The 23440-nt window shown below is 57.4% G+C and overlaps 2 protein-coding genes and 1 long non-coding RNA gene across 10 annotated transcripts; 1 reads left to right on the top strand and 2 right to left on the bottom strand.

The window, feature by feature from the left end:
* The first annotated feature begins 806 nt into the window (after window positions 1-806).
* On the top strand, window positions 807-14662 carry PTGES3L (prostaglandin E synthase 3 like). 3 transcript variants are annotated; one of them, XM_039516408.1, is made up of 17 exons: window positions 834-862; window positions 2351-2482; window positions 2635-2701; window positions 3353-3451; window positions 4223-4312; window positions 5765-5818; window positions 8415-8540; window positions 8636-8795; window positions 10208-10265; window positions 10656-10812; window positions 10944-11060; window positions 11681-11811; window positions 11999-12065; window positions 12309-12400; window positions 13132-13186; window positions 13760-13854; window positions 14422-14662. In XM_039516408.1, the coding sequence occupies exons 1-17, from the start codon at window positions 855-857 to the stop codon at window positions 14555-14557; spliced, it is 1644 nt and encodes a 547-aa protein (XP_039372342.1). In that variant the 5' UTR covers window positions 834-854; the 3' UTR covers window positions 14558-14662. The 3 variants fall into 3 exon arrangements, with proteins under 3 accessions (XP_039372341.1, XP_039372342.1, XP_039372340.1); XM_039516406.1 differs by lacking the exons at window positions 834-862; window positions 2351-2482; window positions 2635-2701; ... (1 more) ...; window positions 4223-4312; window positions 5765-5818 and adding an exon at window positions 8106-8291; XM_039516407.1 differs by lacking the exons at window positions 8415-8540; window positions 8636-8795; window positions 10208-10265; ... (6 more) ...; window positions 13760-13854; window positions 14422-14662 and adding exons at window positions 6618-6646; window positions 7088-7912 and having other exon boundaries at window positions 807-862.
* On the bottom strand, window positions 11306-14066 carry LOC120392082. Its single transcript, XR_005591594.1, has 2 exons — window positions 13688-14066; window positions 11306-12587 (listed from the first exon to the last, which is right to left on the bottom strand). It is a non-coding gene; the product is annotated as an uncharacterized LOC120392082 (long non-coding RNA).
* On the bottom strand, window positions 14554-23125 carry LOC120392055 (glucose-6-phosphatase-like). Of its 6 annotated transcripts, none has more exons than XM_039516413.1 (6): window positions 22856-23125; window positions 21977-22086; window positions 21777-21882; window positions 21342-21461; window positions 20037-20152; window positions 14554-14633 (listed from the first exon to the last, which is right to left on the bottom strand). In XM_039516413.1, exons 1-6 carry the CDS (start codon window positions 23071-23073, stop codon window positions 14617-14619), a joined length of 687 nt encoding a protein of 228 aa, XP_039372347.1. In that variant the 5' UTR covers window positions 23074-23125; the 3' UTR covers window positions 14554-14616. The 6 variants fall into 6 exon arrangements, with proteins under 6 accessions (XP_039372347.1, XP_039372343.1, XP_039372344.1 ...); XM_039516409.1 differs by lacking the exon at window positions 14554-14633 and adding an exon at window positions 17601-19235; XM_039516410.1 differs by lacking the exons at window positions 14554-14633; window positions 21342-21461 and adding an exon at window positions 17601-19235.
* Between the last annotated feature and the right edge of the window lie 315 nt (window positions 23126-23440).

The raw sequence follows: 23440 nt of genomic DNA, 5'->3' as shown, positions 1-23440 counted from the left end.
CTGCGTCTCTGGTGTTTGTTTTCCCATTGTTAACTGTGCTTAATCCAGCTGCAGCAGTGGGCAACAGAGAGCAAAGGGGGGACTCCCAGGCCCTTCGGGGCTCCTCCTGTCCCAGTACCCGGTACACAGGGCAGGGGTTTACTACTGTAGTCAATGGAGAGGAGCATTCCACCCTGCCTGTGGCCACAGGGCTGCTCTCACCTCTGCACAAGAGAGGCTGCTCCCTCCCAGCTGCCGGGTTCTTGCGCCCTTGAGCACATGGTGCTGGGCTCAGAGCCCCCTTGGCACACGCAGACTGGGTGTCATCACCCCCAGTGCTGTATGACTCAGGGTGGAGGTACCATGCTCCCTGCTGGCCTTGGCTTGGTGGGGAGGAGGCAGGAGGGGCCGTGGACCGGCTGTGACGGCAGCTCCAGCACCAATGGCTCCTACACCTCCCCAAGCTGCCCCACCGGGGTCACTTCTGGAACCTGCCCTTCTACAGCCCCTGTCATCCACATCCCCTCGGGACAGCGGCCGTTCTCCCCACGACAGAAGGGGAAACTGAGGCACGGCATGGGGAAAGTGATTTGACCAAGGTCAGAGCAAACCCAGGAGTCCTAGCCCCTAGATACCCCCTCCCCCCCCCCGCCGAACTAGAACCCAGGGGACTGAGCCCCATCTCAGCCTGTCACGGCGCAGGGTGTCGCGGGGGGGCTCGGTGGCGCCGGGCTGGGAAGGAGCCGGGTCCCCGCGGGGCTCGGGCCGGGCGCAGCGTGTCTGTGACGGGCGCTGACAGCTGAAGCGGCCGGAGCTCCGCCTGCAGCCCGAAATAGCAGCGGCGGCCCGGCGCCGCCTCCAGAACCAGCCCGGCCATGGCGAGGTGAGCGGGGCGGGCGGCGGAACGCGATCCCCGGGACCCACTCGGGTCACTGCCCCCACTCGGGTCACCCCTCCCGCTGGGACGCGACCCCCCCGGGACCCCACTCGGGTCACCCCCCCCGATGGGACGCGACTCCGGGACCCCACTCGGGTCACCTCCCCCCGCTGGGATGCGACCCCCCCGGTACCCCACTCGGGTCACTGCCCCCACTCGGGTCACTCCCCCCCCCGGCTGGGACGCGACCCCGGGACCCCACTTGGGTCACACACACACAGCCCGGCTGGGACATGACCCCTGGAGCTCCCATTTGTGTCACCACCCACCCCAGCCCCCCAGCTGGGTCACTCCCCCCCAGGCTGGGATGCGACCCCTAGCACCCCACTCGGGTCACTGTTCCCCCGGCTGGCACCCCCCACTTGGGTCACTGCTCCCCCCGGCTGGGACACGGCTCCTGGAGCTCCCGCTCAGTTCACCCCCGCCCAGCCTCCCGGCCACTATTCGTCACTTGGGTCACTGGGACCCCCACTAGAGATACAATCCCCCATTTGGGTCACTGTCCCCCCCTGCTGGGACACAATCCCTGGACCACCCACTCGGGTCACCCCCTCACCCACCAGCCCCCACTCGGGTCACTGGGACACTCACATCCTCAGCTGGGACTTTTCTTGTCTGACTGGAACCTGGAAAGTGTCCTGCATGTTGGAAACAGACCTAGCAACTCGCTAGGAGACACCCCACTGGCCCGGGGCCCCTCCATGCCCCAGCACACGGGGGAAAGGCTCTCTGTCACTCAGGGCCAGCCCAGAGCAGGAGCCTCCCCGCCCCGGGGGACAGGCTTGGGCTAGTGGGGCTTGGGCTAGCGAAAAACTCTTTAAATTGCAACTGGGGGCTGGAGGAGCTCAGGCTCTGAAGCCTCCGGAGGGGGTGAGCTTCAGAACCCAAGTGCAACCTCAGAGCTTGTCTATACAGCCATTTTGAGAGCACTAGCCAACCTGCTTGCCCACGTCTTGGGGGCTGTGACTGCACTCCAGTGAGCGATTGTGCTTAGTGAGGGCGGTCCCTTGCCTCACACATACAATAGCTGTACAATAGCTTCACTCCCAAAAGCACAAGCCTTGTGTCTCTGGGAGGTCCCTCTCTGATCACATGGTGCTGCAGGATTCTGTCACTGAGGTGCCGAGAGAGGCCAGTTCCCGGGATGCTGCCAAGATAAAATGATGCTTTTTGGAAGTGTAACAAGTTTGCTGAATCTGCAGCCAGCTTCTTGCCTGCCTGGTGCCTGCCCCCTTTTCCTGGGTCTCGCCCTCTCCCTGTTCCTACATGCCAATCGTCTGGCCCAGGCAGGTGTAACAAGGGCAGCTTACTGCTGCTCTGAGAACTCCGCACAACGCCTTACACACAAGCTGCTGCTGTGGGATGCCGTGAGATGAAAGGTGGCACAGAAATGCCAGGTCTTACTCTGCTCCCCGGAATTCATCCCTTCTGAAGGGTCTCTTGTTTGCCAAGGCAACCTGCAAAAACGCTGTGGTACGACCGCCCGTGGTACGTCTTCCTGGAGTTCTGCGTGGAGGACAGCACAGACGTTAAAGTCGACATTGACGACCAGCGGGTTGTGTTCAGGTGAGCTTCCAGCCCCTGGTAACCGGCACTCAGTGGCATGGCCCTGAACTGGGAGCTGTACAGGGCAGGGCCAGCAGGAAGGATCCTCTTAGAGATTGTCACGGAGAAGGCCCAAGCCCAGTTCTGAGCTAACCGAGTTTGTGTTTTGGCAGCTGTAAAAATGCAGATGGCGTGGAGATGTACAACGAGATCAACCTGTACGCCAGGGTGAACTCCAAAGTGAGCAGCCGCCCCGTGTGATGAGGCATCAGAGCCCAACTCCTACAGGCCTCGATGCCTCCAAAGGGACCGTGAGCTTATGACAACCCGAGGAAGGGTTTGGGGGGAAGGGGAGTGATTTGCCTTCAGACTGGCCAAGGCCATCCTGGCCTGTCACATCATGTGATCTCATTGCTCAGACAGGAGCATGGCCCCAGACACTCACCGTCCCCAGAGGTTGGGAGACCAACAAGGGATGCGATTAGGCATCATCTCTTGGTGCTGCTATGCCTTCAGCCTTACCCAGCCCTTCCCATCAGCCCCCAACGGTGCTTTGTTTTGGGTCGTGGCCATCACTGCCTCTGCACCCAGGGGATTTTGCCCAGCTAAGTGAATCAGAGACACCCAGCAGGCCCGGCTGCATGGAGAAGATGCAAGTATCCCAAGGAAAGCCCCCTCTTCTCCTGCCTTCTCCTCTTACAGCCAGCTCTCCCATGCCCAGATTTGCACCTCGATTCCTGCAGGCTGAGTCTTGATCTCCAGGGACTTTCCCATGTGTGTCAGAGCTTGGGAAGGGCTTCATTTTAATTCTGGACATCGTGGCTTATTGAGAGGGAGAGAGGTGCCCAGAAGCCATGTCAGGCAAGGTGTCTTTGCTCTGTCCCTCGGCAGGACTCGCAGCAGAAGCGCTCTGACCGTTCCATCACCTGCTTCATAAGGAAGTGGAAGGAGAAGGTGGCATGGCCGCGCCTCACCAAGGAGAACATCAAGGTAAACACAGGGCCTGAGCAGCTGGGGCCCCTTCCTTTGGAGTTGTTTTTCCCCAGTGAAAAGCTCAGAGTTTCTCCCACCTGTGGGTGCCATGCTGTGCAGCGTGGGCACTGCCGGGGCTGGCACAGCACTGTCTGCTGCTCACTCTGGCATTGCTGGTTTGGATTTTATGCCCCGGTTAGTGCTGGTGAAAGGTGCCAGGTAAGCAGCTCCCAGAGACTGAAATCCTCTGGCTATAGAGCAGGTACCACAGACACCAGCCCAGCACCACTCACTGCACCTGGCTCAGCTCTGATGGGCGAGACCCCGGGGGGGGGGGTACAGCTTGGACTCCTAAGCTCCTTGGGACAGGGACCTTCTCTCTGTTGTGTGTGTGCAGTGCCCTGCACAGTGGGGCTCTGAACCATGAGCAGAGCTCCTAGGCACCACCACAATTCAGTCCATGACAACAGAGCCCCACGCTGGACTGCTAACAAGGGGCTGCTGAATAGCCATCAGCTGGTAATGCTGGGCACTACCGATCTGGGCCAAACCTCTGTAAGTGCCTTGCAGTGAAAGGCCATAGGTCCTCCAGCTCAGGCTGGGGTGGAACAAGCCAGTACTCTAAAGATGGAAGGCCTCATAATCCCCACCCCTGCCTGGGGCTGGATCAGGGCTGGTGTTGTCCAGATCCCATCCCCAGCCAGCCCCCAGCCCCCAAAGGCATCAGACTTGCTGCATTCAGCGCTGCGCTGCATCTGTTGTGATGCTGTTTCTCCTGCTTGCTCATAGCCAGTCTGGCTGTTTGTGGACTTTGATAACTGGCGAGACTGGGAAGGGGATGAGGAGGCAGAAATGGCCATGGCTGAGCAGTACGCAGAGGTAAGTCTTAGGTTACTGCATTTATATTTGGGTCTGAGCAGTGAGCCAGCTGCACCACAAGATCCCAAACAGTGACCTGAGGCCCCATGCAGAGCCCACTGGGGCCGAGACCTTCTGGGCGAAGGTGCTGCAGGGGCCTTCCTCAGTTATCCCTGTTTCATGTTACTCAATGCAAAGTCCTTGGGGCAAGAGGAAAGTCTGAGCATTAGCTCAGTAAAGTGTCAATTATCCAGTACAGGCAAGTGCTGCTGCACTTTGTAAAACCTACTGTGAGACATACTGAATATGATTAAATGACTATCCCTAAAACCAATTTATCTCCTCCCGGCACTGCCTGGGTAATGTCCCAGCTTGCCTTAAAAACTCACTGTTCACTCCAGACTGACTGGCTAGAGCAGCGGTTCTCAACCCCCATCCCAAGTGGCACACTGCTGTGGCCTAGCTGTGTGCTAAAGGCTGCCGGCCCACCCCGTGGGGTCCAGGCTGCTGGCTGGCCCTCCGCCCACGGCTCCACCTCTGGCCCCTCCGCGGAGGGGTCTCCGGGCAGGAGGCGCGGAGCATAAGGGTCTGTGGGGCCACGCTGTGGTTCTCAACCTGTGGCCCAGATAACACATTGTGGGCCACATATGCAGCCCACGATGATAAATAGGTTGAGAACACTGGATTAGAGAAATTTCAGCTGTGGCTGTTGGCATGTGGCTCAGTATCTCCACCAACTGGCTAGGAGCAGAAATGCACCATGGCTTTGCCCAAACCGGAGAGGTGAGGTATGGACAATAGCAGGACATGGATCTTAATGCGCAGCCAGGGAGGAGAAAGAGCCATAGTGGGAGAACGACTGAGTAGAAACCCTGCTATTGCAGTCTAGCTAGGTACTTATCTGGCCCCTGTGAGTATCTGAGCACCTCCTAGTCAATGCATTTAGCCTCACAGTACCTTGGAGAGACAGGGAAGCATCAACCCCATGGTGCAGAGCGGGAACAGGCCCTGAGGGAAGGGACTTGTCCAAGGTCACACAGGGAGTCTGACTGAGCCAGGGACTGAACCTTGGTCTTTTGCATCCCGATCTGGTGCCCATCCACCTGATCAACGATCCTACCCCATGATAGCAGGGGGTCTGTCTTACGTAGAGCCCCATTGTGGGAGCTGCCTTCAACAGGAGTGAGGAGGCCCCAAGATGGCCACTGGCACTGGGCTAAAATCCAGTGGAAACCTTGGGGTACAACCTGCAGCCAAAGTCACTTCCCCCTGAGCAAGGTTTGGATGAACCAGCTGAGCCAAGCATGCACAGCACATGTGCTTCTCCCTCTCCCTGCTGTGGGTCTGTGTCACAAGGGGAGCTGGGATCCCTGGGGGTGGAAGGCGCTGCCTGGGAGGAGAAGGGACTCCAGCCCCGCCACTTTGGTTGTGGGTTCCTTTCTTTATTCGCATGACTGTCTGTTTCCCATCCAGCTCCTGCAGAAGGTCACTGTTAAAGGCACACCCCCTGCAATGGACGACCTTGATGTAAGTACAGTTGGTCACTGCCTTGCTGAGACAGTAAGTTCTGGGTGGTTTTACACAGCCAGGCTCTTTGCCTCTGGCCCTCCCAGTGCCCAAGCCTGGCTCCCAGCTGCTCTATCTCTGCCAGCCAATGGGGAGCCTCATCTCAGCATGGACTAAAGCCAAACTTCTTCCAGGCCAATGGTTCTCTGAAATTCCACTGTGCTAAGCGGCCCTATGTTCTGGGTGTGGAGACCTGCTCTGTGTAATTGTGGGAACACCATAACTGTCATTGCCCTGTCCTTTGAAAAATACATCTAAGAACACAGGGGGAGCAGGAAGGGAACCAGCAAGGAATCCTGCCTGCTGCTACTCTGGGGTGCAGAGGAACAAATGGTGCATCTAATTCATATCAAACCTCCTGCACAACTAGAACGGATGACTGGCCTGTCTAGTGTGGTCTCCAGCCTGTGCCAGTAGCCAGTCCCTGATGCTGAAAACCCTCTTTATGCTCCTGACGAGATATACAGTGCAGCTCATCAAAGCAGGGCTCCTTCCAGACCCTGTGGCCATTGGCTTATGCCCAGCAGCATGTGGTTGAGGCTGGTTTTTCAGGGTTTCCTTCCACACTCTAGGCCCAACACACATTTCAGGGTCCTGGAAAAACTGGAAGTCTTGAGCATTTCTAACTTGCCTGGGTCCCAGGGTGTCTGGCACTATGGAGTGTCCTTGTTTCACTCCATTCTGTGGTCACACGTAGCATTAAGGGAAACACTCCGTGGCCTTTCTAGACTCACTATCTGACTTTCCATCTCTATTCCAGGATGACATTTGAAAGCACAGACCCTGGTGGTAAGAACTCCCCTGAAGCACTATCTGGCTGCAACTGAGCCTCCCTGTTACCTGATGGGAGATGTGCATTCTGACCTGCCGACAGTGACCAGGATTAGTGCATATATCACCCTTCGCTGCACTGGCAATTGCCCTCTGGGATCTGAAAGGACTTAATGGGAGGCTGGTGGGATGAGAGTGCTGCAAGCAGCCCTTATTCTCTGCCCTTGCCATTGTCTTCCTGGCCCAGGAGAGCTAGGTGCAGCTCTGGCATTCACTGGATCACCTGAGAGTAACATAGCTGCCCACCTTCCCACTATTTCCTGTGGTACCTATTCTCTCCTGGGGGCCTGACCCTCCCCCTGCTCTCATCCTGTCCCCTTCTCTCCCCTCAAGGCCTGACTCCCTGCTCTGCCCCCACCCAGGGGCGCACTTTCTGACTGCCCTGTTTTTCCCCCACAGAGACATGACAGCAGCTGCTGAGATGAAGCGAGCTGGGGAGGGAGGTAGCCGTGTTTAAGTGCCACTGTGGTTCAAATGCGCCAGGGACTCGCCTGCTTCAGACTTTGGCTCCAAATTGCACAATCACGGACCCTAGAACTGGAAAAGCCCTGCTGGGCCCATTTTGCCCGCCCTTGAAGTCAGACCCAGAGTGGGACTGTTTCCTATTGTATCGGGCAGTCTAGTTTCAAACACGCTAAGCCCTGGAACTGCCGCCACTTCCATTAGGAGACTATTCCACAGCCAGACACCGGTCAGTGGCAGGCAGGTTCCTGTGCCTCATTTTACCCCGTTATTGCCACTTATGCTGCCACGAACCAGCCTGAGTCACTTCTCTCCCTCCCCTGGCACGGCCTCCGGCCCCGTGCTGACCGCACTCAGCCATGCCGCAGAGATTTAGCCGCCTTCCCTGCTCGGCACCTGCCGCTCGTCCGTCCCTGCCAGGCGTTTGGGGGGTGGGGAGGCACAGGGGAGAGAAGGCCTGTTAATAAAGGAGAAACCTGCCACGCTGGCTGCTGTTCCTGTGCTTGGGTTTTCCTGCCGCACGGGGCCCAGTTTTCCAAGTGCCATTGGTGCCCGCGATGTTACCGCGCCCAGGACAGAGAGGGACCCGGGTGGCACTCGCCTCTGGGGGCGGCTACGGGCCTGGCGCTTGCAGGGTCCAGGGGAGACGCTGAGACCCCCCTGCCCACAGGGCAGCTCCCCAGGCCAGGCTGCTGCCCCGGTGTGGGGGGTGCTCGCCGACCCCCCCCCCAACCAGACCCGTAGGACGGGCCGTGGGTCCCGGGGGACACGTGGGTCATGGGGTGAGACGCGGGGGGCGTGACACCCGTGGGTCCTGCGGGGGTGAGCTCCAGGGGAAAGCCCATGGACCTGGGGGGGGGGGCGGAGAGGAACAGGCCCATGACGTCACCACACCGCCCCCTCGCCGTCCGCGTTCGCCGGTCGCGTGTCCCCTCCCACTCGCCGTCTCCGGCCGCAGCTCGCGTTCGCCGGTCGCGTGTCCCCTCCCACTCGCCGTCTCCGGCCGCAGCTCGCGTTCGCCGGTCGTGTGTCCCCTCCCACTCGCCGTCCTCTTCCGCCAGTTCTGTCCCCGCCCGCTCGCCGCCCCGGCCCGGCCGCCGCGATGGTGTTCCAGTGCCAGAGGGACAGCTGGGCCCGGCAGGTGCGGGAGCCGCGGGGCGGGGTCGGTTTGGGGCGGCGGGGGGCGCGCGGGGCCCTTGCGCGAGGCTCCCACGCGTGACACGCGCGTGCCGGGCCCCGCGTGACCCCCCCCCCCGTTTTGCAGTTCACCACCAGGGTCGCGTCGTGCCGCCCCGCGGAGCTGCCGGCCGAAGGCGGCGCGAAGGAGACGCTGCGGGGCTTCCACGTGGTGCTGGAGGACACGATTCTCTTCCCCGAGGGCGGGGGCCAGGTACGGGCTGGCGGGGGCGAGGGCGGGTCCGGGCCGGCCCCGGGGGCTGCGGCCCCGCTGCTGACCGGTGGTTGACCGGACGCTCCTCCCTGCAGCCCGACGACCGGGGACTCATCGACGACATCCCCGTGCTCCGCGTGACCCGGCAGGGCCCGGCCGCTGTCCACTTCGTGCAGAGGCCGCTGGAGCCGGGCAGCGAGGTGCTGCTGACGGTGGACTGGGACCGGAGGTTTGACCACATGCAGCAGCACTCAGGTGACCCGCTTTGGCTCCCAGAGAATATGGCTCCTGCCGGGCTAGTAACACCTTGCACCAAACGCTCCTTGGACAGGGACCCTGCCTTTCCTAGGGTTGCCAACTTTATACTCCCACAAAACCAAACACCCCTGCCCTGCCCCTTCTCCATCCCCCGACCTCTGTCGCTTGCTCTCCCCATCCTCACTTGGCTGGCTCAGGGGGTTGGGGTGCGGTGGGAGGGGTTGAGGGCTCCGGGGTGGGGCTGGAGATGAGGGGGTTGGGGTGCAGGAGGGGGCACAGGGTAGGACCGAAGGGTTCAGAGGGCAGGAGAGAGCTCAGGGCACAAGGAGGGTGGGGAAGGTGAGAGCTACGGCTGGGAGTGTGGGCTCTCAGGTGGGGACTCCAGGCCAGGATTGAGGGGTTTAGAAGGGGATCAGGGCTGGGGCAGGGGGTTGGGGTATGGGAGGGGGTCAGGGGTGCAGGTGCCAGGTGGTGCTTACCTCAGGCAGCTCCTGGAAGCAGGGGCATGTCCCCTTCTCCAGCTCCTATGGGGAGGCACATCCAGGTGGCTCTGCGTGCTGTCCCATCCACAGGCACTGCTGCCGCAGCTCCCATTGGCTGCAGTTCCTGGCCTGTGTGAGCTGCAAAGCTGGCATTTGGGGCAGGGGCAGCGCGCGGAACCCCCGGCTGCCCCTACATATAGGCGCTAGAGTGGGGACATGCCACTACTTCTTGGAGCCGCAGGGAGCCTGCCTTAGTCCCGCAGCGCTGACCAGAGATGCCATGGTCCCTTTTTGACTAGGTGCTCCAGTCGACAACTGGACATCTGGCAACCCTATGTGTTTCATAGGTGCTGAGTGCATTTCTAGAACCCATGGAGGCCTGGGGGGGGGTGATACACGCCACCAGGGTCTCTTTACCCCATTTAGGTGCAAAGTTACCGAATGGCCTACCAAAAAGGGAAGGATTATTAGAGCCCATTAAAATAAGACCCTGTCATGGTGTTCAGACCTCTGCAGCGCTGTCAGAGCTGTGTGTTTGTCGTGCCCTGCCGGGCGAGGACAAGACTTGCCCATAAAGCAGCGTCATGTTGCCCATGATCCCAGAATGGTTTTGGATATCAGTGACTCCTTCTGTAGGGAATGTGGCTAGTGACCACTTAGTTTTCTCTATTAGGAGGGGCTGGTTTGCTAGGTTTTCTGTGGCATTTCTGGAACTCTTGAGAAGGTAGGAGCTAGCCTTGCAGGCGCTGTCCTGGCTCATACACAGATACTTTTAGAAGACTTGGAGCAGAGAGATGCTGTCTGATTTGACCTCCTCTCAACAGGCAGTCACATATTCTCTCTCTCTCTGTGTGTGTGTACACGCACGCCTAGCACTAGTAAAAATAAACTAAAACCTCACAGCCATTGCTTGCACTTCTCTTCCAGGGCAGCATCTCATCACTGCCCTTGCAGATCTGATGTTTGGATTCAAAACAACTTCATGGTGAGCAGGAAAAGTGTTCCTTTTAACTCTGTCCTTAAACCTTGTTTGGCTTGTGCCACAATGCTGGGTCCTGAGGGATGAATGTTGATAAATGCAGGGAGCGTGGCGTGCAGACACATGCCGCTCAGCTGCAGAAGGCATGGTAGAAGTGACCGCACTGTGACTGGAGAGAAGCTGTGTGGAGTGTTGCTCTGCCTCTCTGTTCCCTTCTCTCAGAAACACAAGCACACTCTGGTGCTATGTAAACACTATACCCAGAGAGAGCACGCACGTGCTTTGCTCCAGTAACAGAAGTCCAAGGTGCTTCCTCCTGCACATGCCCAGAGGGACTTTTGAGCTTGTGTCCTCTGTTGTATTGGCAGGTGTGTCTGATGTTTATGGTCCTTGCAGGGAGCTAGGCCATCAGCGCACTGTCATCGAGCTGGACACACCTTCGGTGACAGCAGAACAGGTGGAGGCTCTAGAGAAGAATGTGAATGAGAAAATCCGGGCCCGTATTCCTGTGGTGGTGAGGGAGCACTCTGAGGATGACCCAGAGATCGAGACGGTGAGTAGCAATGGAGGATGCTGGCAAAATTCATTCTAGAGCCATGTGGGGCAGAGGGGAATATGCCACCCAGTCTCCTTTTAGTCCCAGGGCGTGGGTTGCCATGGTCGCCTTCCTGGTTCTCTTGCTAGGTGAGAAGCCGCGGTCTGCCAGATAACCACACAGGGCCAGTGCGTATCATAAGCATCGAGGGCATAGACGATAACATGTGCTGCGGGACTCACGTCTCCAACTTAAGTGACCTGCAGGTAAGGGCTGCGCTGCCTCAGCAGCTTCAGTGCTCAGGCACCGGCCTGTAGATCCGCTGGTACAGTAGGAGTCCCTGGACCCTCTGCAGATTGTCCCGGTTGGACACAGAACCCCAATCACAAGCCAGAGAGAGTGGTGGGACGCAGCCCTGCACCCTGTGGTTACCATTGTCCACTCACGTCCCCCACACCACTGCATTAGTGAGGGTTTGCCACCAGTGAACAATCCCCCGTGTTCTTCATGCAGAATTAGATGAAAATTTAATTCCAGAGCTGCCTCTGGGTTTTGATGTCCTTACAGTCAGCTTGATAAGACAAATGACCCTTCCCTGCCAGTTGGCATGCCTGGTGCGCTGTGGGGGATATTAGGGTAAAGAAGGCTTGTTGGCACACCGGGTCCAGGCACGCTAGACAGCATGGTACATGGCTAATGCGTAATGGCACATGGCTAATGAAAGTGTCTCATCTATTTTGTGGCTATATTTGAAGGCTGATGTCAGTGGGTTTAATTCTGGTGATAGAGAGTCGACATTCACAATGACACATGGTCTAATGGACCTTTAGCTGTGTGTAACACACCATTGTACCTCTCTGATCAGGGTGTTTGTTTCTCGTTTAAGGTTATTAAGCTCCTTGGCACAGAAAAGGGAAAAAAGAACAAAACCAACTTGGTCTTTCTGGCAGGCAATAGAGTACTGAAGTCTGTCGAGCGAAGTCACAGCATCGAGAAGGCATTAACCTCGCTGCTTAAGTAATGTCCTTTCCCAGTTTCCCCTGTCCTTGCTGTTCCTCTCTGGGCAAGGAGGAGAAGCATGTGACCCTAAAGAGGGCATTTCTAGCCCCTGGCTCGGGTGGTATGTTGTCTGCAGCGGCTTCATTGGTGGAGCCCTCTCCGTCCAGCGCCTTGACAGCCCGAACTCTGCCTTGTTGTTTTCCAGAAATGGAGCAGAGGAGCATGTGGAGGCTGTGAAGAGGCTGCAGAATTCGGTGAAGCTGCTTCAGAAGGTACGGCTGTGGCCCAGCAGTCACTCCGGCGAGGGTCTGAGCTTTGGGAACAGCAACAGTGCCCTGAATAATTGTATTCAATGAGAATTCAGTTTTCAAATCTCCCTTGTGTTGACCCTGGAAGCTGGGAAAATTGTGACTCCACCTGTCTCAGGAAACTCCATCCCCGACCCCACTCCACCCCATCCCCGTGTTCTCGCGCTGACTCCTGGGTCTGCAACATGAGCTTTGCTTCCCTTGCAGAACAACTTGAACTTGCTTAGAGACCTCGCCGTTTTGACAGCACAGAACTTCAAAAGCAATCCAGGCCGAGGCCGAGTGTTTGTGTTGCACAGGTAAGGCACAGATCCAGGGAAGGGGGCTCGGCTGCTGCAGCGTCTTACGCACAGATTCCAAGGCCAGAAGGGAGCATCGTGATCACGTAGTGTGAATTCCTGCATAACACAAGCCAGCATGGCAGCTGCATCCCTCTGCTGTGCATTCAGGGCTGTTTATAACAGAGGTCCATTAAATCCCGACATTCTTTAAGGGAGAACATAAACTGAGGAAACAGAATATTAAACCAACTGCCTGGGCCTGCTGGAAAGGCTCATAATTAAAGTCCAATGTGGTTGTATTTCGGCTGTTGAACTCTGCTGGTTTTAGTACATTTGTCTGCTTATCCCTCCCTGCTGGGGGTATTGTCAAAAAAATGGAAGAGCTCCATTGGTTACAGAGTAAACACTTTAATAATTCATCATTTGTGGGTGGGAAACAGAGAAAGGATTTGTCTGTATAAATTGCTAATCACTGTCCTAATGATGAGAGGCCACAGCCCTGACCCTTGGCACAAAGCACGCTCACCCAGGGTCTGGCTTCCAGCTTCCCTGACAGTGTTTGATAAGAAGCTGGTGGGAAATTTGACTCTAAAAATCAACCAAAAGCCAAGCCAGGGCAATGTCTAGTCTGTGTGGGTGTTTGGTTTCTGGCTCTGTCATAGAGTTTAGGCCAGAAGGCCTTCACCACCAGAGGCATGTCTGGATTCTCTAGGCCAGGGCATCTCTGAAATGGTTTTTACCCTTTACAGGAAAGATGGTGACTCTGAGTTCATGAATATCATCGCCAATGAGATCGGGACAGAGGTGAGCTCTCTCTGGCTTGTCCTCACCCCTTGATGGCACTTTGGCTTCTGCTACGGGCTACGTAGTCTCTCCCCACCCTTGACCAGCCCCCACAATACACTGACCAGAAAACAAAGGCCTCATTCTGCCCAGGATGTTGCAGCCCAAACTGTTACATCGGTGCCCCCCAGCTGTGATCTGGAGGGGTCCCGCCTGTCCCAGGGAGGTGGGAGCTCATTTCCAGGGCTTCTCCAGCTGTGCCCTTCCTGTTGATCAATGGGCTGGTTAGAGCCAAACGTGGGAAAGGTCCTTGTGCTCCAGACACCGGTCTCCCCCCAGCTCATTTAACACAGGGGCCACCAGACACCAGTCACTGCCTTCCAGGACCATGTGGGGCTGGTGACCTGGAGTAAAAGGCTCAGTAGCCCATTTCCGACCCCTCCTGCCAAGGCAGGTAGTGCCCCAAACAGTCTCCCCTCCAGCAACCTGTTCACAGCAAAGAGGAGGGGTGTTCTTACTCACATATGGGACTCCTAAGTCTCATTGCTCGAAGAGGGGGAGATGTTCTGCTGCAGGATCCATCTCTCTTTACAGGACACCCTGCTCTTCCTGACTGTGGGAGATGAGAAGGCAGCTGGGCTTTTCCTCCTGGCTGGGCCCAGTGAAGTGGTTGAAAAATTAGGCCCCAGGTAAACTGTTCTGTGACCCCCCGTAGTCCAGCAACCTTCCTGACCAGCTGGGGGACTATCAGCACTGTCAAGTCAGCCTCCAGCCCTATTATTGTCCAAACACCCAACAAACTCACAAAAGGAAAATAAAATTTCCAGGTGGAGATTTCTACCCAGCCAGGTGTCATACCTGGAGCATTCCTTCTCCAGGGCCTTCCTGCTGCTGCTGCAGTCTGTCAGCTCTGTCTCCCGTCCCACCCCCCTTGCAGCTCTTTATAGCCAACACCTGTCCTCCCTTTCTCAGCTGGGTCTGATTAGCCAGCTGGGCTGCCTGGCACCAGGCCTTCGGTGCTTAAAGGAGCAGGCCGCCCTGATACACCTCTGCTATGCTACAATTATTATTAATGAAGGGAAATTAAGTTCTGGCTGCTTTATCAGATCATTGATTTCACTGGCGTCTCGCTCAATATCTGAGGCAGGGCAGACAGGCCATTTCCCTCCTCTGCCCCCCAGGCACACCCAGTTTGGGGCTGTGTGAGAGAGCACATCCAGCCCTCCTGGTTTCAGCATGTGGATCTGTCCCTTTAGAGTGGCGGAACTGCTGGAAGGCAAAGGAGCCGGGAAACGGGACCGCTTTCAAGGCAAGGCGACCAGGATGAGCAGGCGAGCAGAGGTGCAGGCCCTGCTCCAGGACTTCATTGGCCACCAGACCCTGGAGGAGTAAGGACCAGCCCTCGCCAGAGGATTCCCCCATCTGCTGCTCATGGACCTGGGACGACAGGGTCACTTGCTGACTCCCTCTAGACGAATAAAAGTTGTGTTACGAGAATGATGTGTGCACGCGCAGAGCCCTGACGACCAAGCTGCCTGGGCTCTGACCTCAGACCAGGTCCTGTGGCTCCAGGATATGCCAGGGGGTGCATGGGGGGAGGTTGGGTGGGGAGAGGAGCAGGGAGTGTCAGGCGTATTTGGGCAGGGGGCTGACGCCCTCTGTTTCCCACTGGCCTGGCCATGATGTTGCAGACTTTCCCCCGATAAATGGTACAACTAGCTTCCTTAACTGGATGCTTCCTGGTGCTGCCGTTCTTGGCCAGGGCTGGGGACCACACTGCCAGGCAGAGCTCCTTTGCCATCCCTCATGGTCCAGCCTCCGGCAAACCCAGGGAACATCGTGCTGTAAGCCACGATCCTTGGCTTTTGCCTCATTTTCCATTGGTGGCCAGTACCAGCCTTGAAGAGCAACAGGTGATGACTGCAGTGTGAGCGGGTTTATTCCGGGTTACTGTGACCAGTACAGACACCCCTTTACATGTACTTGGTGCAGAGAATGGGGACGAGGGAGGTTAATTCCAGTAGGGGGCTGGGCTCTGACAATTGCTAACCCTTACAGAGAACACCAAGGTAGCTCCCAGGAGTCCCTACTCAGGATCCTGTGCGCGCTGCCCTCCAGCCGAGGGACGCGCCTGCAGGAGCCCAAGTGATAGAGGTAGGATGTTGCACCATCATTCGTGTTGGCCAAGCAGTTTTCACTTTAACCAGGGCAACAGGAAACCTCGGGGGGGGGGAGGGGGATGCAACGTTATGGCAGGAATCAGGTGAGACTGGCTCATGCTGGTCTCTGTCACCCTGCCTCACAGAGCTGGAACCAGATGGGGAAGTGGATGAAGAAGGCTGATATTGGCAGTCAAGGCGATGAAAAGGAACCAGTCCTGGGAGTTCTGGAGGAAGCGATCACCTGGATCCCTGCCTCATGCAGGACGTTCATGCCGGCCTCCGTTCTTTGCTGATGTTCTGAAGCCACTGCAGGTGCTGGAGGGTTTATGCTGGTGCAGCTGGACTGTGCACAGCATGGGTCCAGCCTGGCTGCACATGCTATCACTGACCTCTGAACTCAGCAGCGACCTCTGCCAACCTAGCACTGACCCAGTTACAAACCTGATGCAAGTGTTTGTCAAAACGTGGCTGTAGAAAGTCCCTGACAGCCCGGCATTACCTTGAAATGGTGAAGCAACATCTTGCACCATACTGACAAACAGGGATTGCAGCCGCTCCTGCTTCTGCCCAGGGTGGTCACTAGCCGCTCGGTGCTCCCATGCCCTTTGCTCACTTCAGGTCCATGTAGTTAAGGATCTGTTCAGATGGCAGGCACAGTGGAGAATACCAGCATTTGGAGTGTTAATCTAAGCAACTGGCTGGCAGCTATGTCTTGGGGACATCTTTGCGCAGGAATCTGCATCCCTCCTGCTGGCCGTGAGGTTCATCTTTATTTATGCATCTGCAGTGCCTCTGTCTCTCCAACAGCAGCCTACATTTCTAACTCCTGATCACAGCAGTGCAGGTAACATCACAGCAGAGACCAGATTTCAGCCTGTTGTGCGACATCAGCGCTGCTAGCAAACCGGCTGGGTGGGTTTGGTATGAGGCTGAAGGCTGGGATTACTCACTGCATTGCACAGCATTTAGGAAAACTGCAGCTGGAATCTCATGTCTGAGAGATACCAAACTGCCCCTAGGGGAGTGAGGGGCTCATGGCTCTCCAGCATCCTTTGTGGGCAGGAAATGAGCGGTGCTCCCTCCTGTTCTGTGCACGCTCTACACACCCTCGCTCTGATTAGTGACAGTTATTGATAACAGGTCAGGAGCCACTCTGAGGCTGTTCATGCATGAGGCTGAATCCTGCACGGATCTGTGTCCCTGTCCCCCCCCCAGTATGGGGTTTTGTCCTGTGCTTGGTCTGTGGTGATGGGGCTGGAGGGAGGGAGGGTGGTGATGGAAGTCTGAAGCCTTGTGTGAGCATAAAGCTAGTGGGAACCAAGATCTATGGGCGTGGTCGGGTAGCCAGGCTGTCTGCCCATACTGCACGCAGGCGAGCAGCTCCTGAAACGGACATTCAGCTTTCAAACCCGAAAGCCCTAAGTCGACCTCCCCACCCCATACGTATCTTGCTGCTGGAACTTCCCCTGCCACTGAACACACAGCTAATTCCAGGCATCGGCCCTGACTCCTGATCTGAGCCACGGGAGCAGAGATCTTCCCCCGTGCCAGGGAGCGTGGCCAGAATGGACTGGTTTCTCACTCTCTCAGGTCAAGCCCTGCCCCTGCACAGAGCCATCGGTAGGACGCCAGGTGTGCTGTATTGGGCGCATGGTAGGAAGCTGGAGACAAAGCACCAGTGCTCTGGGGCTGAAATGGAAACCTGAGCGCTGCAAGTGGAGAAGCTGAACTTTGGCCTTGTGGGTGCTGGGTGTCAGTCACTAGGAGGATGCTGGGAAGGGGGAAAGCTGGGCCAAGCTGGGGCACACACGGCGACAACCCCCCTGCAGCAGGGCTCTGTGATGGTGCAGCTACGCCAGTGTCAGTGCCCAGAACTGAGCTGCTTCCGTCCTCAGCATTCACCTCGCCAGACCTCCCTAGTGCCGAGTCGGGGCCTGAGCCTGCTCCTCCCATAGCTGCTGCCCCTCAGTTCCTGCCATCTAGAACAGTGGCTCTCAACCTTTCCAGACCCCTCTACCCTTTCCAGGAGTCTGATTTGTCCGGTGTACCCCAGAGTTTCACCTCACTTAAAAACTACTTGCTTACAAAATCAGACATCAAAATACAAAATTGTCACAGCACATTAGTACTGACCAATGGCCGACTTTCTCATTTTTACCAATATAATTATATAATAAATCAATTGGAACATAAATAGCGTACTTCCATTTCAGTGTATAGTCTATAGAGCAGTATAAACAAGTCATTGTATGAAATTTTAGTTTGTACTGACTTTGCTAGTGCTAGTCATGTAGCCTGTTGTAAAACTAGGCCAATATCTAGATGAGTTGATGTTCGCCCTGGAAGACCTGTGTGTACCCCCAGGTTTGTGTACCCCTGGTTGAGAACCACTGTTCTAGAATGCTCCCCTCAGCCAGACGGGGACTGGATAACTGTCCTGCTCTGTTCATTCCCCCGCAGCATCTGGCACCGGCCCCTGTCAGAGACAGGACACGGGGCTAGATGGACCATCGGTCTGGCCATTCGTGTGACTCTCTCTTGGAGGCTCTGGGTCCCTGCGTGTCTGGAGGGCCCACCGGGGCAATGAGCAGAGGTTGCCCCATCAGTAAGATGGCCTGAGGGTGGGAAAGGCTGAGTGGAATGTACTAATTTTATTGCCAAAGGCATTTCCCAGCTAGCTCCTGTCCCTCAGCCCGGGCCCCCTGGGTGCCGCCCAGCTGTAACAGCCCTGGTAACGCACACAGACACACCCACGTCCACGGCCCTCCTTGCAACCTCAGGCCAGCTTTCCCGCCCCGGGAGCCCATGGACACGCCGTCCTTGCTCTGCTGGGGCCGAGTTGATTGACAGGCACAGCATTGTTGTTCAGTGTGTCCCTATCTAAACGCACTGGCCCAGAGGGGACTGAACCATGAGATTGGTAGGTGCCGACTGCTCCCCACTCTGGAGAGCGTTTGGTCCGTCGTGGTGTAAGAGGCTGACTGTGGCCTAGAACCGAATTCTGTGTGGGACCCCTCCCCCTCGGCTGGAACAGCGTTCCTGACCGCCCCCTTATCCACTCGCTCTCTGGAGCAGAGGTTACCATTTGTGCCAGCCTGGGCTGGGCCAGGGGCTGTGGCCAAACGAGGACCCCGTTACATTTCACCCTGTGCCAGCACTGAGGTGTGTGATGGTCACTCGCTTCCTTTCCCAGACAGGAGACAGTGAACTTCCCCCTCCACTCCACGGCACTGAGTCGTGCGTGGGAGCTGATCACGTACCCCAGAGCTGTGAGGTCCGTGGTGCTGGGAGACCTGTTACTGCAGTGGGACAGGGAAGGGGGAGCCCTGCAGAGCACATTCCCCTGCCCCGAAGAGCAGCCTGGCTTGGCAGCTACGACGCAAGTTTGCGGGTCAGCTACAGGATCTTCTTGTCGCGCCTCCCGAGCACCTGGGCGACGCAGTAGGGGATGAGAGCCACAGCACACAGGTGGGCAGCGGCGCTCTTGCAGAAGGACAGGACGTAGAACAGGAGCTCTCTGTCCGTGGGGAGGTCGAAGGAGTCGAAGAGGTGCAGGACGAGGAGCGAGGCCGCGATGCAGCTCAGGCGGAAGGGCAGCTGCTGGCCCATTTTCCCTTTGCAGCTCTCCAGGTACATCTGGGAGTTGAGGGCCAGCCCCAGCCCAAACAGGATGCCCAGGTTCCTGAGGAGGCCGGCGAAGGGGGTGGTTTCAATGTGGACCCACTCCGGCCGGTCACACCACCGCTTGGCTTTCTCCAGGGACCACAGCAGGTCAACGCCGAGAGCCTTCAGCAGCAGGTAGAAGCCCAGGGCGAAGCTGAAGAGGAAGAAGGTGGTGCCCAGGTACCTCCGGAGACTGGCGTTGTAGATGGAGGGGATGTGCCGGAAAGCGGCAGCCACTGCCATGCCTGGGGGCAGAGAAGTCTCTGTAGGTCCGTCCACACTGCAGTTCGTGTAGTGTGGTGTATCGACGTTTGGGGTGGGGCTGGTGCCCACGCTCTAGGATCCTGCGTGGTGCGAGGGTCCCAGAGCCGAGACTGCAGCTGGAGCCCAAACGTCTACACTGCAATTAAACAGCCCCTGAGCCCGAGCCCCACGACTCGGAGTCAGCGGTCCTGGGCCAGCCACAGGTGTGTCACTGTAATGTGGATGTACCCGCAGTGAGCAGCAAACAGGCCTAGCTGCAAAACGTACTGGGTGGACTCAGTGTAGAGAGGCCTTGGGGAAAGAGCAGGAACCCGCTCCTGGTACCAGGTGCTAGGCACATGTAGCGACAGCCCCAGGTCACCCAAAGTGCCTACTAACGACGGGGTGTGCAGAGAACTGGGACCCTCCCTCCCGTGCAACGGGCCAGCAGGCGCCTGCTGGTTAGCACGTGACCCTGGCGTGCGCTGTCTCTCTAAAGCACCATGCAAAGCAGTGACATCATGTCAGCACTGAATGACGGCATTAGCCTTGCAAGGGGAGGCCGAGCCCACTACGCCATGTGTTTGCTTCTCCACACTGCAGACGTGGGTACCTGGGGAAAGACGATCACCAATCCCTGCACTTTGCCAGCGTATTTTGAGTACATGGTGATCCCAGAACTGAGGATGTACTTCTCCCCCAAGCAGGAGGAAGGCTGTCTAGGGCTCAATATCGTCTTCCTGGTCACTGGGCCCTGGAGAGCTGGCGGGTGATGTGACGGGGGAGGCAGCCTTGACACTCACCTGAGATGACACCTGCGATCACCTGATGGGGGAAGTGAGCAGCTAGGAAGACTCGGGACAAGCAGACGCAGACCTGCACGGCCCAGAACACAAGCCACAGGAGGCCGCGGAGGCACCTGCAGAGACAGCCAGCCAGGAAGGTTGTGGGCGCACAGGGCCAAAGCACTTTAATAAAGCCACAAGCGGCCTGTGAGTGACAGGAGCCTGCGCACTGGCTGACTGACTCCTCTCTAGCTATGCAGGAGCGACCATGCCAGCACGAGTGCCCGTCTTGCTAGCTAGAAAATGAGACCGAGTCTATGGCCTAAACGTGTCTGCCACGAGGCCCAGCCATGGGTGCTGGAACTGGGGGTGCTGGGGTGTGGCTGCACCCCCTGGCTTGAAGTGGTTTCCATTATATCCAGGGTTTGCAGTTTGGGAAAATGGCTCTCAGCACCCACACTATACAAACTGTTCCAGCACCCCGGGCCAGAGTTAGGGCAACCGAACCAGCGAGCGAAGGCCTTTCCCATGCCTGGTGCCTCCTGCATGCTGCAGCAGCTCAGGCGAAAGGGGCTTTCCCCAGGGGTGGCTGATTGGACCCCCGCAGATCTGCTGCCAGCTGAGTCACCTCCCCTGTGCGGGGCTCGACTCAGCTGTGAGCCACTAGATCTCACTGATGCTGATGCCAGTTGCTGTGCGGTAACTAGCCGTGATGCAGCAATGGGCGCTGCTGTTCCAGGTGTGAAAAGCCCCAGGATTTTCCTTTCGCTCCAACTCTTGGGGGCTTCGCACGTCCGACTTCTCATGTATCTCCCGGTCCCAGACATAACACGGGAAGAATCTGGGGGGCAGGAATTCATGCTGACCGGGAAGGGGGGGCATTTACCCACAATTCCATTAGTAATCCTCCATTTTGCCTTGTCACCCATGGGACCCTCCTCAGCAGGGTGAAACGATCCCCTCCCCAGGGCTGCAGCAGCAGGTGGAACCAGCTGACTCAGCTCACTCACCCAAACGGATTGTGGGTGGGGGCCATTGCAGAACACCCCCCTTGTGGCCTGGGATGGCCCTGCCAGCTCGGCTTCCTCTGGGTTCTCCGTACTGATGCCCAGACCCCAGGAGCCTCTGTTGTGGAGCTTGATTTCTTACCTCTCTTCAAAAGTGCTAAGCTCTTCTTTAGGCCTGCAAGTCCAGCCCCGCACCCTCCTCCTCCCACAGCCTCCTGGTCAGTTACAGCCCTCAAGCTGCTCCCCCAGCTGGCCCCCTCTGCACTTAGTCCTCTCACCGCCTGGGCTGGGAGAGAGCAGCAAGCAGGCTCCTTACCTTGCTGGTGTCTCCCGGGTGAGGAGGGAGGAGGCAGCACCCTCCTTCCCAGGGCTCCTCCCAGCTGGCTGGGAGAAGGGACCTGTCCCACCCTGCACTACCAGGCTCTGGTCCTGGGCCCTTAAAGAAACAGTAGCCTGGGTTTTCCCCAAGCACTAACTGTTCCCCAAGCACGAACCATCTCCCTCTCTCCCAAGTCCCAACACCTGCTTATGCCCTTCCCTGTGTGCTCCTCTGCTCCCAGAGTCCCAGGAACCCTAAAGGGACACGCTATGGAGCAGGGGTTGACTGAGCCCTGTTCCCCTTAAGGGGACAGTCACCCTGTTGTAGGTATCAAATCATGGGCAGGAAAAACTTGTCCCGTCCTGACGAACACAGAGCCAGGCCCAAGCCGCAGGCCACGAGAAGGCCCTCAGGCCACAGGGCACTGCTCACCTGGCTGCACAGGATCTGTGCCGGGTGCCCTGGGCGCAGGGCAGCAGGGCAGTCACCATGACGTAGTAGACTCCAGCAGAACCCATGGCGTGGCCTGAGGGGCTTCCTGTGGAGAAGACCCAGCCCCACTCAGTTAGAAGGGAGAGAAGCCAGGGAGGAAGTTGCAGTGAATCTGAGGGGCGCAATAGCGGGAACCTCACCTGGGCCGGTCTCACAGGTGAGGGGGAACTGCTGGATCACAGGGGTGGAGGCGTTGCCATAGTAATCGGTCTCATGGACCCACCAGTAGGGTCTCTGCCCAAAGAGGATCCTGTAGTGAAAGGAGAAAATGACAGTGCCAGTGCGTGGCCTGGGGCATGTCACATACCCACCTGCAGCGCGGATTCCCGGGGGCGGCGGAGCACTGGCTGCCCTACCCTGAGGGCTGTCGGGAGGACTCTGTAGGTGCAAAGTGCTGGCTCCATAACTACCATGATTTACTCTTCTTGCCTTTTCAGCTCACTTATTAATTCAGCACCAGCCTCTGCTTTTCGGTGCAGCTCCTGGGCTGCAGCAACAGGACAGATGCTTGCAGACGAATCCAGGCTGCGGCCAGACACTGGGGAAGCAGCTAGGTCCTATGTGCTGCGAGTAGACAAAGAGCCTCCATGTGTTCCCTGTAGGGGCCCCACTGTTCCCCCGTCTGTGCCCATGTGCAGAGAGGGGGGCTGCTGCAGAGCTCAGCGAAGCACAAGCCTGCGGGTTTGGGAAATTGCCCTTCCCAGCTGATAGCCAAATAGAATTGCACCAGCAGTTTGCATCAGCGCAGCCCTTTGCCACAAGAACTCGCAGTGCTCGCCCCACATTAACTGAGCTCCACGAAAGCTGTGCACCAGTTTGCTGAGGGGGAAGCTGAGGATGGAGCGGTAAAGTGACTTGCTCAAGGTCACAGAGCTAGTCAGTGGCAGCCTCAGGGACAGAGCCCAAGTGTCTTGACGCCCAACCCTGTTCCTCAATCCCAAACTCAGCCTTCCCCTCAGAGAGGCTCCATCAGACCCAAACTGAAGCACTCCACAGCTGCTTTCAGAATCCGCACTCACCACTTAAAGACCAGGTTGAGCCAGTCCCCGATCACGGCCACCCAGATCAGCTTGACGCCCACCGCCTCGCAGAGGTGGAACCAGATGGGGAAGAGGATGAAGAAGGTGTTTCTAAGGTCGGCTGCGAAGGAGATGAAGAGGAACCAGTCCTGGGAGCCCTGGTAGTTCTCCTGCAGGTACTGCACCACCTGCACCCCAGCACTGTGCAGCAGGTCCATTATGGCGCCTGGTTGTGTCTCTGGATCCCGTTGTTTGCACTGACAGCTTTGTGAACTCTGCTGCCTCTTATACCCTGCCAGCCTCAACTCTTTTATGACACATGCAACCTTTGATCCTGAGCCACCCCAGCCAAAAACTATTGACAGAGCCAGAAATCTGGAGCAAACTGCCTGTACCATCATCCCCAGGAATCAATAGCCCTCATTTCAGAGTTTCCCTCTGGTTACTTCTGGGCATGTGGTTCTCACTAGGGGAAAGGGCTGAAAGTTGGGGAGTAACGCAGAGAATTGCACAGAAGCTACAACGAGCTAATTTGGTGTCACTGTTTTAAAAACAAAGACAGGTTTGGTTGGATGTTAACCTGCC

This window comes from Mauremys reevesii, linkage group 27 (genome assembly GCF_016161935.1).
Source record: "Mauremys reevesii isolate NIE-2019 linkage group 27, ASM1616193v1, whole genome shotgun sequence".
Taxonomy (NCBI): Eukaryota; Metazoa; Chordata; order Testudines; family Geoemydidae; genus Mauremys; species Mauremys reevesii.
Note: the sequence above shows the minus strand (reverse complement) of the source record. Positions and strands in the feature narration are given on the sequence as shown.

Excerpts from the sequence above, each read along its gene's own strand:
- PTGES3L (XM_039516408.1), top strand. Across the intron at positions 2,702-3,352 it reads ACGCCAGGGTGAACTCCAAA|GACTCGCAGCAGAAGCGCTC; the intron begins GTGAGCAGCCGC and ends GTCCCTCGGCAG. Across the intron at positions 12,401-13,131 it reads CGAGTGTTTGTGTTGCACAG|GAAAGATGGTGACTCTGAGT; the intron begins GTAAGGCACAGA and ends TACCCTTTACAG.
- LOC120392055 (XM_039516409.1), bottom strand. The coding sequence starts at position 23,073 with ATGGACCTGCTGCACAGTGCTGGGGTGCAGGTGGTGCAGTACCTGCAG. Across the intron at positions 22,087-22,855 it reads CTCAACCTGGTCTTTAAGTG|GATCCTCTTTGGGCAGAGAC; the intron begins GTGAGTGCGGAT and ends CTTTCACTACAG. Across the intron at positions 21,462-21,776 it reads CACAGATCCTGTGCAGCCAG|GGCCCAGGACCAGAGCCTGG; the intron begins GTGAGCAGTGCC and ends TGTTTCTTTAAG.